At 59.9% G+C, this 15165-nt stretch overlaps 5 protein-coding genes across 5 annotated transcripts; 2 read left to right on the top strand and 3 right to left on the bottom strand.

The window, feature by feature from the left end:
• Positions 1-310: 310 nt before the first annotated feature.
• EHS24_001195 (uncharacterized protein) lies at positions 311-955 on the top strand (the record flags this gene model as incomplete). Its single annotated transcript, XM_028616997.1, has 4 exons — positions 311-366; positions 433-538; positions 591-662; positions 764-955. The coding sequence occupies 4 exons, from the start codon at positions 311-313 to the stop codon at positions 953-955; spliced, it is 426 nt and encodes a 141-aa protein (XP_028474304.1).
• Positions 956-1906: 951 nt separating this feature from the next.
• On the top strand, positions 1907-3944 carry PDA1 (alpha subunit of pyruvate dehydrogenase; the record flags this gene model as incomplete). The annotated part of the gene is made up of 5 exons (XM_028616998.1): positions 1907-1954; positions 2053-2142; positions 2232-2339; positions 2768-2981; positions 3190-3944. The coding sequence occupies 5 exons, from the start codon at positions 1907-1909 to the stop codon at positions 3942-3944; spliced, it is 1215 nt and encodes a 404-aa protein (XP_028474305.1).
• Positions 3945-5409: 1465 nt separating this feature from the next.
• Positions 5410-5808, bottom strand: EHS24_001197 (uncharacterized protein; the record flags this gene model as incomplete). Its single annotated transcript, XM_028616999.1, has 1 exon — positions 5410-5808. The coding sequence occupies one exon, from the start codon at positions 5806-5808 to the stop codon at positions 5410-5412; it is 399 nt and encodes a 132-aa protein (XP_028474306.1).
• A 2010-nt stretch (positions 5809-7818) lies between these two features.
• Positions 7819-9469, bottom strand: EHS24_001198 (uncharacterized protein; the record flags this gene model as incomplete). Its single annotated transcript, XM_028617000.1, has 2 exons — positions 7819-8985; positions 9125-9469. The coding sequence occupies 2 exons, from the start codon at positions 9467-9469 to the stop codon at positions 7819-7821; spliced, it is 1512 nt and encodes a 503-aa protein (XP_028474307.1).
• A 2562-nt stretch (positions 9470-12031) lies between these two features.
• EHS24_001199 (uncharacterized protein) lies at positions 12032-15090 on the bottom strand (the record flags this gene model as incomplete). The annotated part of the gene is made up of 10 exons (XM_028617001.1): positions 12032-12393; positions 12689-12763; positions 12861-13026; positions 13239-13282; positions 13450-13570; positions 13723-14458; positions 14610-14645; positions 14692-14791; positions 14938-14960; positions 15023-15090. The coding sequence occupies 10 exons, from the start codon at positions 15088-15090 to the stop codon at positions 12032-12034; spliced, it is 1731 nt and encodes a 576-aa protein (XP_028474308.1).
• Between the last annotated feature and the right edge of the window lie 75 nt (positions 15091-15165).

The following is a 15165-nucleotide window of genomic DNA, read 5'->3' on the forward strand; positions in this document are numbered from 1 at the left end:
AGTCGTCCCTCATCAGCTGGCCGCAAATATTTACGCACAAAAGCAACCTTACAAAATGCTAATGGGTGGAGTCAGAAAGCTCAAAATCTGATTAGGTTTGGAATACAGGAACGGCCAGCAATTTATTTTAACCCTGGGTGTGCTGCGCAAAAAACGCGAACAGACTGTTCCGTCCCTTATTGTCCACCGCACCTGTCCGCGTTGACATCATACACACTCGAAACACCCAGTCGCACCCAGCCAACAGCCAACAGCCATCAGCCCATCTCCAACACATTCGTCTCATCTCTCTCTACACGGTTCCAACCAAATGGCAGACCCACAGACTCTGCGTCAGCTCAAGATCAAGACCGGCGTGGTCAAGCGGTGAGTCGCGTTCTCTCCCCATTATACCCACATGCAGCCTCCTGACTCATGACTGACGGGTCACAGTCTCTTCAAGGAGGAGCAGATCTACCGCGAAGAGGTCGTTTCAGCCGGTGCTGTCCTCGACCGTCTGCGTGATGAGGGTGCCGACGGTGCGGACATTCGCAACGCTGTAAGTTTCCCTAGAATGCTCCACGTCTCGTCTTGCTACTATCCTTTGGCAGTGGTGCGGACCTGCAACGACAAAGTTGGTGGAAGGGGCGCGCATGGTGCCGTTGCTTGGCAAGCACAGGCCCGTGCGCCAGTACGCCGGCATACCCAACTCGGTCCCATGAGATAGACGATGACGGGCCGGCGTCGTGAATAACTCAAGCTGACGCAGTGACCCGACCTCTAGGAGCGCGTCATGAAGGACTCGGAGCAGATGATCCCCCGTACGCGCAAGCAGCTCGAGGAGGCCATGGTTGCTCTCGAGGATCTCGTCAACGCCCTCCACTCCGAGGCCGACGTGGCCGCGACACAAGAGTTCAAGGACGCGTTCAGCATTGTGCAGCAGGTCGAGACGGCGTGGAAGGGCGAAGGTAACTAGGGAAGGAAGACGGTAGAGAAGTATTTGTCACAATCACACAGTATGATACGACTTGTCATGTCCTGCTTGCTGCTCTTGACTGAGCAAAGCAGCGCGGCGCGTATCTTACTCTGTCGTCAGGCCATGTGAACTGATACCGTAGCCTTTAACGATTCCCCGGCTGTGATACCTTTGAGGGCAAGCTTGCATGAAGCTTTCAACATTGGATCGATGGTCGTTGAGGTGTCGACAGGCTTGGCTCCCGTCTCGACCTTCACACGGTCTTGATGCGTAACTTGGAACGTGGAACGTTGGTTGATTCCAAGGTGTCTCGAGGATACACGAGAAACACATAATGGGTGCCGAAAACGGGGGAAGGGATTGTGGCCGGCGATGATAGTGCGTTGTGCCAACCGGCAGAACACACACAGCGCCCCGTAACGAGTGGAGCCCGTTGCCCGTTAGGACAAGAAGGCTGGAATCGAGGGCACACCACGGTGGTCTAGATTGACATTGTATTCTTGGGCTACCGCTCTCGTGCCATGCTCGCAACTCGTGGCCAAAGACCATGGGGGACCCGATATGACATCCATTAACGTCAATTAGGATCGTGTGGAACCATTAGCAAGGCCTCGCTATCCCATTAGCCGCTGCCTCCGGCCCGGGCCGGCGCATGCCGCGTCGGATGGCCCTTGGAATAAATGAGAATAAAATGTCCCGAAACTAATCATTCTGTCTGGTTTGGAGTGTCACGTGACTTGCTCGCTTTGCAAACGGCTTGGGGATGGAGGGCTTTCCGTGTCAAACGGCTCTCACCACGGGCCGCCGACGTCCGCCCCGCCCCGCCAGCCGCACCACACGCCGTTGCCCGCTCCCTTCCTCCCCCCCTCGCTGCCGCCCTCGTCGAGCACAGTGATCATTTCACCACAGATATCATCCAACCTAGTTGTATCTCTTGCACAGACAACTAAAATGTTGCCCACCCTCCGCGCGACCTCCCTCCGCGCCGTCCGCAGTGCGGTGAGTACCCCCTCCATCCTCGCCCTCGTCACCACAAAATCCCCAACTGCCGGCGGCAACCGCACCCCACACTGAAACAAACTGACTTTGCCCCCCAGCCTCGCGCGCGTGCCCTCGTCCGTGGTCTCCAGACCGACGCCGACAAGAGCGAGCTCACTGGCCACGTCCCGGACAAGCACGATGAGCCTGTGAGTGCCCCACCTAGCGCAGAGCCGCCGCCAAAGCGCGCGGCTCCGTTGTCTGCGAAGGAGTGAGGGGCTGACGGCTTTCTTCCCAGTTCAGCATCCGTCTCCACGACGATAGCTTCCAGTCGTACAAGTGCGATGCCCCCTCGACCGAGATCTCTGTGACCAAGGGCGAGCTGCTGCACATGTACGACCAGATGGTGAGTGTTTTGCTTGACGTCAGAGAGAGATAGATACGCGCGCGCAAGTCGATGCGGCATGGGCGGCAATGGCACAATCGATGCCTTCGGGGTGTCCGATTCCCCGATCATGTTTATGTCGCGCCGCCGGCAACGGCGTGCCAAGGTTTCTGGCATGTCTCTCCTGCATGCTTGGGACCCCGCGATACGACTATATTGTGCATAGCTCGTGATCGAAGGTGCTGCTCGAGATCACCAGAAGGGTGCTCGTCGTCATTGAGCGACGTCGCCCCCCACAAAAGTTGAACTGGCGCGGAAATCACATCCCCAACCCGTCCCTTCACCTCACCTACTTCCGTCCATCCATGCCTTGCCTCTGCTCTTGACCTACATCTATCTCTCTCTGGCGCTCGTTGTCATTGTTCTCGGACATGCACTGACCATGACAGACCACCATGCGCAGGATGGAGCAGGCTGCCGACGCCCTCTACAAGGCCAAGCTTATCCGCGGTTTCTGTCACCTTGCCATCGGCCAGGAGGCCGTCTCCGTCGGCATGGAGCACGCCATCACCGAGAGCGACCGTGTCATTACCTCGTACCGTTGCCACACCTTTGCTGTCCTCCGTGGTGGTTCCATCAAGGGCGTGCTTGCTGAGCTCATGGGTGAGTTTTTGCGTCGAAGTGTTGCTACGGCTGGGATGGCGTCTGTCCCTGTCTGATCAGAATACGGGTCTGGTCGGAATCAGCAGACAAGCTATCGTGCACGACCTCTTGGTCTCCAGCTACCCCACTCGTGTGGGCAGCTGGCCATGCCCGTGGCAAAGCTTGCACCTCTACTGTCCTGCGTGACCATGCGCTAACTCATTCGCAGGTCGTGAGGCCGGTATGTCGCGCGGCAAGGGCGGTTCGATGCACATCTTCACCCCCTCGTTCTTCGGCGGTAACGGTATTGTCGGCGCCCAGGTCCCCCTCGGTGCTGGTATCGCCTTCGCCCAGAAGTACCTGAAGCAGCCGGCCTGTACCTTCGCCCTCTACGGTGACGGTGCTTCCAACCAGGGCCAGGTCTTCGAGGCCTACAACATGGCCAAGCTCTGGAACATCCCCTGCGTCTTTGTTTGCGAGAACAACAAGTACGGCATGGGTACCTCGGCTGAGCGTTCGTCGATGAACACCCAGTACTACACCCGTGGTGACCAGATTGCCGGTATCCAGGTTAACGGCATGGACATTCTCGCCGTCAAGAAGGCGTGCGAGTTTGCCAAGGAGTGGACTGTCTCGGGCAAGGGTCCCCTTGTCGTCGAGTTTGTCACCTACCGCTACGGTGGCCACTCGATGTCCGACCCCGGAACCACCTACCGTACCCGTGACGAGGTCCAGCAGATGCGTTCGACTCACGACCCCATCGCCGGCCTCAAGAAGTACATTCTCGACTGGGGAGTGGCCGACGAGTCGGCCCTCAAGGCCATGGACAAGAAGGCCAAGGAGGAGATTGCCCAGGCCGTCGAGGAGGCCAAGCAGTCGCCCATGCCCGGCCTCCACGAGTTCTGGACCGACATCTACTACGCCGGTTCCGAGCCCAAGCGCATGCGCGGCCGCGTGAAGGACGAGTTCCACGACTACAACTAATTGTCTCGCCAGCCCCCTTTATAGCAAAGCCCCGCCTCCCCCCCAACCCGCCTCCCCCCCCCACTCCCGCCCTCCTGCCACTATGCGGTAGGACTATACATACCCACTAGGTAGAGATGATTGGCGGATGTCACGCGTTCATTTAGAGCTACCAGTTTTACGAGTGCAGCCACTAACTGGATGCGAGGTCTGGTGACTGACCGAGGCGTGGGCACGTGAAAGCAAGTTATGAACGGTGCTGAACCACCGTCGTTCTTCATGCCTGATGAGCAGAGCAGTGGGGTCAGCACGCAAGGAATGGAGTCTGTCCACACGAATGTATCGGAGAAGCGGAAGATGTGGGTCAACACAGCACCACCTGGGGGTTCCAACATGGGGGCGGCGCCCCCTGTTGCACCAGAGCCCGAGAAACACGTAGAGAATCGTAAATCGAATTTACGAAACGCCTCTATGTGTTTCTCCGCAACGCCACCTGTCAACGAACTGACTACAGTACCGTTGACCTCGTCGCATTGGGCCATTGGGGTCAGATAACCTGGCGCATAACAGCGCACAGTGCGCAAGGAAACGCACCCTTGTCCGCTTCTGTGTAGGCAGGCGGACTGTGTATGCGGGACTGTGTCTGCGAGGGTACTGTGTATGCGTGCCCAGTTCGGAGAAGCGTTGCCAAAGCCACGCCAAGTCAAACAACAGAACACAGCCTTCCATGTACACACACACACACCACGGAAGAGGGGGGGCACGTAGTGGATCGGGGTTGGGGCTACATAATGTGACCTAGACCTGCCTGAGGTGTATATGTGTTCCAAGACATGTGGCAATCGGTATGCGCTTCGCTGGTGTCTGGTGGATCGAACAGATGGTGGATGTTGCGTCAGTCTGCCCAAATCCCAGTTCACAAACCCCAGTTCATAAACTCCCTGCGTGACTTTGTAACCTGAAAGCTGGATGCTGTTAGACAGTATAAACAGAAGGTTGGGGCGATGTACACGTGGCTACCATGTAGACAAACAACGTTACCTTGAGATCAGATAAAATCGGACAAAATATCGGCTACCGAGACAAACGCTGGCGATCTGGCGACATGAAACCTGGGGCGAGGTGGTTGGATGGCGCGTAACCGCGTGCCCAGACCTTGACTCCACAATACCACATGACGAGCGCCAAGAGAAGCTCGGGGCACGCATACATCCCTGGTGAAACCATGCACCGGAAGGAGTCTACCTCTCCAGCTGTGTATGGCTTCTCGGTTTCACGTATGCCAAGGCATCGGTGCCGCCCAGGCTCCGCTGCAGTGTCGCCTTTTTTCAAAGACCTTTGGAGATTGACCAAATTGAGGCCTGTGGTGACATACGCATGTCCAATAACTGTGTAGCGTCTCAGGTGCTACGTGGTCTCGACGTCCTCAAACGGAAGGCTAGGTCCGACTACGTCGTGTAGGGAGCTAGATGTGTGACGGCGTCCGTCATTGGTGGGAATCTGTACACACCATCTGTCGACGGGGTGTGGAGATGGGGCTGAAACCTCTGTCCCACCTCCTTCTTATGAAGAACCCGATGACCTTGAGACCTATATCTGCATAAGCTGTTGGCTGTCGCTGGAGGCAAACGACGCAATGCTGAACAGACCACCAATATTCCATCCCAACCACTGCGAGCACCCCGGCGGCATCAGTGTCACTCTCGAGGCGGACCGGGGTCCTCGGTACCGTATCTCCAAGGAGGATCTCACCAACGCGTCGCGCTTCTTCAAACATCTGTTCGAGACGGAGCACCTCGGCGCCGACAACGCCAGCGAGATCGTCATCCCCATTACGGGAGTCTCCAATACCGCGGTCCACTACTTCGCCGACGTCCTGGGCCATTGCATATCAGCAAGCGGGAACGAGTGGAATACACCGCCGACCCTCATGTACATCGACTGGCTGCTTTGTAAGGATCAAGGTCCAAGACGGCCCTTTTGGCACAGCCGCCTGAGTTCATTCAACTGTCGCTGGGACTGGCCCGCGGTGCTCTCGGCCGCGCACGACATCCTCACCATTGCGGACCGGTTCGACCTGTGGATCTCCCTCGAGCCACTCCTACAGCATGTGTGCATACGACGCATGCTCGCGGACAACCCGATTGTCGGATACACTCTGTTCCGACTGTACGCACGCGTCAAATGGCCCGACCGGCTGATATCGCCTTCGGACTGGTCGTTTCCGTTCCACTTGCTCTACTGGCGCGACCGTTCCGCCCACCACTGTATCCGCAAGGCGGGCGTCTCAAGGTCGGTCTGTCACTCGCCGCCGCCTTGTCCCCGGTGGTGTCTCGAGCTGCTGGAGGTAAAGGACGAGCAGGCACTAAAGGAGGTGAACGAGTGGCTGGCGGAGGAATGCGAAGGCTGGTGGTGCAGACTATGGCAGCGGTTGATATGAGGTAGTTTTATGTAACCCCCTGGTTCGAGGTTGGTTCAGTGACGGTGGTAGGTCACGGACGCAGGAGACACGCAGGACATGTTCGTGTATGGCAGTTGCGACTGCATCTGCAAAAAGACCAGAAAAATCACAAAAACCCAGGAAAAAAGTCCCGCTTGTGAGACACTGCCACAAACCAAGCGGTCCACCACCTACCGGTCCACCTACCGGGTCCTCGTCTGCGTCGTAAACATGCCTCCTTACCGGATCCAATTGACCGCCCCTCTATGACCTCGTCGACAATACGCCATGCACTCATAGCCTCAGAGCCCACATGGTGCCCAGTCCGGGTGGAAGTGGAGTGATAGCGCATACCAGCGGGGTCTCGGGGCTGAGAGGGTGGGCAGGTAGCCGCCCATCCGGGCACGCCGAGACCGACCTCCAGTGTGACATGTGAGGACTGGAACATGGCCGGGCCAACTCCACCATTCTGCGGTCTCAGCCTCGCGCGTCAGCGATCGAACATTCCATCCTTTCTCTCGAGGTCTGCTTGTGCTCTGCTCACACCACATCCCCCAGCCAGCCACGGGGCGTGCGCATACCCGGCAATGAGATCGTCCACAACCAAAACCCGTCCCAAACCCAAACCAAAAGGCGGCGCATACCTCCTCTCCTCTCCTCCTCGACCCGTCCGCTGTTCCCATGTCCCAGGCTCCAGGCGCCAGACTCGGATTTTTTGGAAAGCAAACACCTGCCGTGCACGGCCCAGCAGCCCAGCAGCCCGGCCGAGGCCCGCAGCGCAAAAATCGAAAAAAACAATGGTGACGGACGGTATGTCAGCTGGCTCACTTGACAAAAGAGTAGAGCGTCAACACAACGTTGCCGAGGTAGCCGGTACGTTGTGTTGTGGGCTGTGGGATGTGGGCTGTGGGCTGTGGGATGTGAGCTGTGGGCTATGGGCTAGACAGTGTGGCATGGCACGTCTGCCGGTCGGGTCGTCCGTCATGCCGCCGTGTCTTGTCCAACAACGTCGTCGTTGTTTCTTCGTTCCCGGCGTGTACCGGTGTTCGGCACCGTGTCACGTCTCTACTAGCCGCGGCTGAATTGAAGCCCAACGTGCCGTCGTGTTCTGTGCCAGGTTTGCCGGTGACATCGGCTGTCGAGTGGCCGCGAGTGGCATGTGGCATCTTTAGTATTGTTCGGTTGAGGGGCATGCTTGGTCAGCTCTCGGTACTGGGGGTGCCGCATGGAGACAGCTACTGTGACTAGTCCTATACGGTAGGTAATCGCACTCCTAGCGGTATTTTCTGATCACGCTCGCATTGCGCCGCTCTCTGTGCTATTTTGGTTTTTGTTGTCGTGTCATAATTTACTCAAGCGCTACGCGAGCGCCGAAATGTACATTGTGTGTTGGGGGATGTTCTCGATGGGTGAGTTGAGCTAGCTACTACACTACTACAGCTGTACTATATAAGCTTAATGATTGTCGACATCCATCTTCTCGTCCGGCACCTCGTCCTTGCTGTCGCGCTCGTGCCCGTCGTGCCCGTGCTCGTGTTCGTGTTCGCGCTCCTCCCTGTCCTCGGCGATCTCCTCCTTGAGCGCCGCTGGTGGGCTAGGCCGGGGACTGACGCTGGCGCTGGAAGTCTGCATGGGCGTGGCGCCACGGCTGGACCGTCCGACCGAGTGGGCGCGGGATGCACTCCGGCTGCCGCGGCCGCTGACTGCTCCGCTGGCAGGACCGGCCGAATGCGTTCCAGAGACAGCGCCAGAGGCCGGCGAGGGGGCCTTCCACATCCACGGCGAGTCCGGGTCGCGAGGGTACAGCTCGGTGACGAGGTGCGGGGACGCGGCAGCGGCGCCGGCGGCGACGTGCGGTGGAGATCCGTGTGCTGGGCTCGAATGGGAGTGGCTGCGACTGTGGCTGTGCGAGTGGGAGTGGGAGTGCGAGTGCGAGTTGGAATGGCTGTGGCCGTGATTGTGGTGGTGGTGGTGACCCGGCGGTGGCCATACTTCTGGGGTTGCACGCTGAATGAGGGATAGTGGCGTGACGAGAACGCCGGCGCGAGCGCGCGAGGGGTGGGCTTGGAGCGGGACGACGCGCGCAACTCCACGACCCGCAGTAGTCGCGATCACTGGAGCGGGGTATGGCTGGGCTCCGTGGACCTGTGATGCGTGGGCGTGGGCATGAGTATGGGTGTGCGTGATGTTGCCGTGACTCGTCGAGTTTGTCCAAGCAGGCGCTACACGGAGGACACCGCGTGTTCCACCGAGGACAGGTGCGTTGCGGGCATAGCGCGGATCAACAAAGCTGCCGGGTTGGCGGCGGCGTGCGGCGTTGGCAGCGAGGGCCGCTGCTGCAAAGGCCGAAGGTCCAGCGTGAGGGCGAGAAGCTGCACCAGCACCAGCTCCAGCGCCGGCGCCGGCTGGGTGGCCTCCAGACGCCGAGTGGTTGTGCGGGTTGGCATTGGAAGACGACACGGACGGGGCATCACAAGTCGACCCGGCTGTGCTCGTAGCCGATGGCGAGGGGGCGTCCGGCGACGCTGTGCCACGGGCGCTGCTCGTTGGGAACGACGTGCTGGCCGGCGACGGCGGGCGGCTGCGGTGTGCCAGTGGGTCGCCGTGCATGCCGCTGGACATCTGCCGGCTCATGCCAGCGTACCCCGATCCTGGTCCCGGATCGGGGGGGCGCAACTCGATCCCCGCCGACGCCGTCGCGAAACTCTTGACCACCGTGTCCGCCCAGCGGCGGCAGGCGAGCGGAGATGCCATCACGCACCTCGCGCACCTGGCCGGGGCCATCGCGGAGCTGGCCAAAGCCAAAGCCAGTCGGGGACGGTGGGCGAGACTTGCGCTTCTCCCAAGTGTCACGCGCCTCGGCGACAAAGACAGGCTCAGGCCAGCCAGACAGTGCGACCATGTACGGTGTCGGGTGCCGGACGGCGCCAAAGCTGCCTGCGCTGCTGCCGGGGGAGGTGTCGGCGGAGCCATGTCCGAACCCCATGCCGTTTCCGTTGGCGGGGGGACTGGGCGCCTTGGCCGTGCCGGGAATGGGCACGGGGCGCACGCTCAGCGGGGTCACGGGGTGGAACGTAGACCGCCGCGGGGACGTGATGGGCGGCATGGTTGAGCCGCGCCTGTTTCGTGACGCCGACGGGCGGCGAACGAGTCGGCGGCGACGGCGGCGCGGCGATCACCGGTGGGGTGGGGAGGGGAGGAGGGGGAGATGGACGGTCGCGGAGGCGGCGTCCGGGGGGATATCGACGGTGCGGAGATGCACCGCGGACTTGGCAAATGTTGTGGGGTTGTGTGTGATGGGCGATTTGGTGGCGAAACGGACGTTTCTCTGGGCGTGTGTTGGCTGCCGAAGAGGAGATAGCGAACACGAGCGGCGCCGAAGCTAAACTTTGGCCAGCAGTGGTGGTGGAGGTGGAGGAGATAAAATGGGTCCTATGCTTGCTGGACGGCGCACGACAGCGCCGACCAGACGCTTTGTGGTGGATGGAGAGGACGGGGAGGTGGTATGGATGGTGGTGTTGGTGGTGATGGCGGGGGAGAGAGTATGCACGTAAACGAAAGAGGGGGGAGGGGGGGGAGGGAGGGGAAGGAAGCAACCAAATGCAGGATCGGATGCGAGGGTTGCCGGCGGTTCTGACGCTGATGGAAAGGGTGTGCACACGGTGCGTGATTGCGATGGGGTGTGGCAACTTTGTGTTGGGGGACGATGGGGCGTGGGGATCGGCCCGAGAGCGTACCGAGACTGGAGACTTTTGATGGCGGCGGCGGCGGGTTGGACGGGGAACACGGAGTTGGCGGGAGTTGGCAGGGGGGAGGGAGAGGGGGGGAGGCGGTAGGTGCGTTAAACGAGACGAGCACACTAGTAAGTGGAGGGGGGAGAGAGGGATGTCTTGAAGAAGAAGAAGAAGGGGGGCTGCCTGTTGATGTATAGCTGCTGCACATGTGTAACAGCTAGGATGCTGGGGCGGTAGGGCCTGTTCTATGTCCCCAACGCCAAAATCCGAACACCCGCACGCGCGCAGACGCAGAGGAGGGGGCCAGAGGGGGCCAGAGGGCCCAACAAGGCAGCAAACGCGAACAAGAAACCGCCGGTAAGCAGTGCATCCGGGTGGGCGAACCGGTAAACAAAGCTGCCCGACCATCCCACCAAACGTCATGGAGCGACGCCTGTGGCCTGTGGATCTGGGCACTCGGACTGGCCCCTCGCATCCCGTGTACACGGCCGCACCAAACACATGACCCCCCCTCCTCCTCTCAGCCCTGCCACTCCACAAGCTCGTGCATACTCTGTTTACCGGTCCAATACAACACACCTTTTTCCTCCCGCCGTCGATAACCAAGCGCTGCCTCAAACAGGAACCAACGAGCGGACTCCCCGCGCACCACGGTACCACGGTGTAATCTGCTGCCGGGCGGGCACAGGGCGGCACCGAAAACTGAATTTGCTGTCTATTATTTTCGAATTCCCGGCTCGGGAACCGGTGCTCATCGCTGTTTTGCACCTCTTCAGCACCCCGAGGTCACCCAGCGGGCCGCTGGCCTGGGTCGCAGTCTCCATCTGAGCAAAGCGGCAACGCTTGGGTCGGCCGTCGGAGTATCCCTGCTGCCTTCTATCTCCTCCGAGCCGCCGCTGCTTTGCGCTGGGGGGGGGTATGGCATTCTGACTGAACATGAAGCTGCTGGATAAGGAAGGATAAGAGGGGTCGTCGATTGAACCGACCTGAAAGGGTTTGGCAAGGCCCCGAAGGGTACCCGTAGGTGTGTTGGAGCACGACTGGGCAGGGTGTGCGGCCAAGGGTGGATGGATGTGTGAGTGGGTGGGTGCGCCCGCAGCATCCCGCAACCTGGCCGGCCAGCGCAGCAGCGACGCAGAGACCGAGAGACCAAAGGGGCCAGTGGGTCAGTGAGCGACCCGACGTGCCGGAGGATGGTGCGGCAGATCCCAATGGCGGCGAGTGGTGGGCAGGACCTGCCTCGCTCCATTGATCCATTGGCCATTGATTGATCCATTGAGAGCAGATGCGGCATGTGGCAGTGTCATGGCCTAGGCCGCGCGCACCGGGTGTGTGTCGGTACTGTACGTGACCGGTGGACTTGGGGGACCCATCTGCACTACTGTTTTTGTGTTGGGGCAAACCTGTAACGACCATGTGCTGCTGTTGTTATCCAAGCGGCCAAGCACGAGAAAAGCTATATCCCTGTTCAGGAGTGCCGAGACGGGGAGAGGAGGCCAAGGTCGTGTTTTTCGGATCCTGTGTATTCCGCGCGCCGTTTCGCCAACAAATGCCACTCACCGTCCCCGCCGCCGCCGCTCCTCTCTTGCGCTCTCTTTGCGCGCACTCCTCGTCGCAGCGGGCAATATCAAGGGCACCCCCGCCGACGCCACTTGTGCTAAGGGAGTTTCTGTGGCGGCAGAGATGGGGTGGCGTCCCTTCGCCCCACACATCGTCATCAGGTCTCGGGGGGGAGGGGATATAACCGGTGTCCGTCGCTTGTGTTTTCTGACTCCCTCAATGCCCAGCGAAGGGTCGGCCAGAGCACGCACGTACAAGGTATGTGGCATATGCATTCTTGCGCATCTACTGCGAATATGGGTAGAGAAAAAAAGTGTGAGGGGCTGGGAGGGAGGTACAAAAACTCTGAATCTGTGGGGCCTCGTGCGCTAGACTTATGAAGGCACAACTCGAGCCGCACGAGCCAGCTTGTCGCGCCTGGCAGCACGCTCACGCCTCACGCCCGCCACAATGCTCAGTCCCAAGGCCACAATGCAGCCGAGCGCACTGATCTGGAACGCGGTGGTGAAGCATGCTGGACCGAGGAGGCACTCATGGGCGCGGTCCCCACCACCACCTCCTCCAGGCGCCACCGGGGCCGTCGCTGCCACAGCCGCAGCGGCAACGGCAGACCGGGGCGTCAAATGGCCGAGAACTGCCGCGGCACGTGTGTGCGAGCGGAGCAAGTTCACCCCGCTTGACACAATTCCCTCTGGTGCGCCCACACGGCCCACAGTGTTCGAGTCATACACCCGGCCTGAACGGTTCGGTCAGCTTGCTACCCGGGCCGGGGCCTGGAGCGAAGGAGAGGAGAGTAAGGAGGAGAGGGAGCCCAAACGGGGCGCTATACGGCAAGGAAGTAAAGGAAGCTGAGATGGAGGGATTCTGTCGGAGAAACAATCCTCCCTCCTCTCGAGGCGGCCTCGAGGACTGGCTTGCCCGCTATAAGAGTAGCCGGATTATCGATATTCCTCCATATGTTCTCAGGATGGACGCCAGGTGCAGGTGCGAACCACAGGAATGGGGATGTCACGCCCGGGATTACCACTTACCGAAGATGAGGTTGAATACGTTACCGCCAATGATGGGGGCGGTGGAGACGAATCCCCAATTACTGCTGAAGTACGCTGACGTCAACAATCATGCGCCTTGAATACAGTTTTGGTTTTCAAAGACCATCTGACCTCGCTGGGTCCAAACAGCCAGAGAGGCACGAAAACTCACTCATACCAAACCACTCCAGCACAAGCATGGGCATGACGTTGAAGAGGGTTCCGTAGGCCAGTCCCAAGGATGCAGAGACGAGCCACAGGTGGGCCACCTCTGTAGTGTTGAGCACGGCAATTTCGGAGCCAAGGAACATGAGCGCAACCAGTGGGAGGAACCAGATCTACAGGGGTGGGGTCGGTCAGCGCTGCCTAATTTCCTTTAGGGACGCGGTAATCAACCAGAGCCGGGTGGGCTGGGGGTGGAATGCTTGGAAACAGGCGCAAATGAATTTCCAAACCATCATTTTGTGGTTAATTTGCCCAAGCCTCCAGCCGCGGCAGTCCACCCAAGGGCTCTGGTTTACCAGTCCCCGAATCCCGGCCAATTACCCACGCGCTTGATACCAAAGCGGAGCTTGAGGGTATCCGACATGACGCCTGAGATGCCTGTCAGCCGGCTAGTTGCTGGCGAACACAAAAATGTTGTGGGGATGTTTGCGGTCTCTTGTGCAGCCGGCCGGCCCGGTGGGGACTAGCCACCACCACTATCGCGCTCGCACCACATGGAACGCAACATCCAACAACTCCGCTTGCGGTCAACTCACCACCGAGGATACGGCCGAGGCAGTTGAACACTGAAATGGTCGCCACCTGCCTTGCTTGGTATTCGGCTACCAGGTGCGAGTCATAGTCCCATCCGTCTCGGGCGAGAGCGAGCGTCACAGCCTGTCGTGTGAGCAGAACATTCGATAAAGTCTGACAGCAACAGTCATCACCCACGGCCACCAAACGGGCACACGCGAGTCACAGAAACGCCAAGAGAATGTGCGGCAGTTCCGTATTTCCGGCGCTCGTCGCCGGCTGCCACTACTACTCACGCCAACGTTGTTGATCCACTCGAGCCCCACTCCACAGAGAATCGCCAGGACGGCATAGATAATGTGGAAGTCCGTTTTCCGCATCGCTTCCAGCGGCGTGAAGTGGATCTGGGTCGGGGGGAGGGACACAGTCGAGTCGCTGCGGTTGTGGGGTGGTTTGCGAATGAGAGGGTCGGAGGCAGATGGTGAGTCGTCAAGGAGCTCGACGTCAAGCTCGGACGAACGACGACCAAAGACCTGGCCCTCGGCCGTGGCGCTGAGAGACACCTGGCGCGCGAGGGCACACTCCTGCTCGTCATCGAGTGGCTGGCCGTCGTGGACCTCGTGCTGGTCCTCGCTCTCCGGTGGCGGGTAGGGCTTGATGATAAAGCTGCCGATGAGGTGGGGTGCCGAGGTGCCAATGGAGAGGAGAAGCAGGAGACCGCCTGCTTCGCCGTGGAAGATGAAGTGGCCCAGCATGCTGAAGAGGAATGCGCTGAGGCCGAAACCGGCGAGCACGGCGCCAGTGTACGCTGCGCGCGAGCGGTCGGGGTAGCTCTTGGCGACGGCGTTCATGGCCGCTGTCAAGCCCGCGCTGCCGGCTGAACCAGTCATGAACATGAACAGCGCGAGGAGGAATATGAGCGGTCGGGCCGCGGGCTGGTCGGGTGCACTGCGGATCGGGAGGATACCATTGTAGAACGCGCGAACAGCTGTGTAGCCAACAAAGTTGAGAACAGAGGCACAGAGTAGCGGACTGTGGGGTTAGTGGTGTTCATGAATGGACGGCCAGCTGCTTGTGCCGCGAGAGCAGTTGAGAAACAGCGTCGACAACTGCGCTCGCCGCCGCGCCACAACCGCTGCGCATCCCGCATCCCCTCCCGGGCTCCCGTTCCACGAATGCTCACAGCTGCGGACCACGACGGTCGACGACAAGGCCCCAACTAACACGCGTCAGCTACACCCCCTTTTAAACTACCGTTGACGTACATGGGACCTGTAATATACATGCCAAGGTTACCGCCCAGGCCGATCAAGTTCGAGTCTGTCGACGTAATGTCGAGAGTCGAGGCGAGCTGCGGCGCGTAGCCTGTTTGTCAGTCTCAAGCTACACCAGGACAAGTGAAGCTCTGGCACTCTGATAAAGTAACAGACCCATCCTGCAGCCGCAAGGCTACATGAGCTGCCTCCAGCTTGACCTAGGCCACACCACCGAATTGCGGAGCAACTACCCACCAGAATAAACATAGTTGGAGCCGCTGCAATTGTGTCAGCTCAGTATTCCCTCCTACACATCCATATTTCCTCGTGGAACACGTACCTAGCAAGACCGACAACCACCGCCGTAATAAACATGCGCGTCCGCGCCGTGGGACTACCTTCGTCCATGTTACACGCGAGCGCGACGCGGATGCGGGCGCGCCGCAGGAGGGCAAGGGTGTTGTGGAGGGGCAGCGTGGAGGC

Source organism: Apiotrichum porosum (genome assembly GCF_003942205.1).
Source record: "Apiotrichum porosum strain DSM 27194 chromosome Unknown scaffold_10, whole genome shotgun sequence".
NCBI lineage: Eukaryota > Fungi > Basidiomycota > Tremellomycetes > Trichosporonales > Trichosporonaceae > Apiotrichum > Apiotrichum porosum.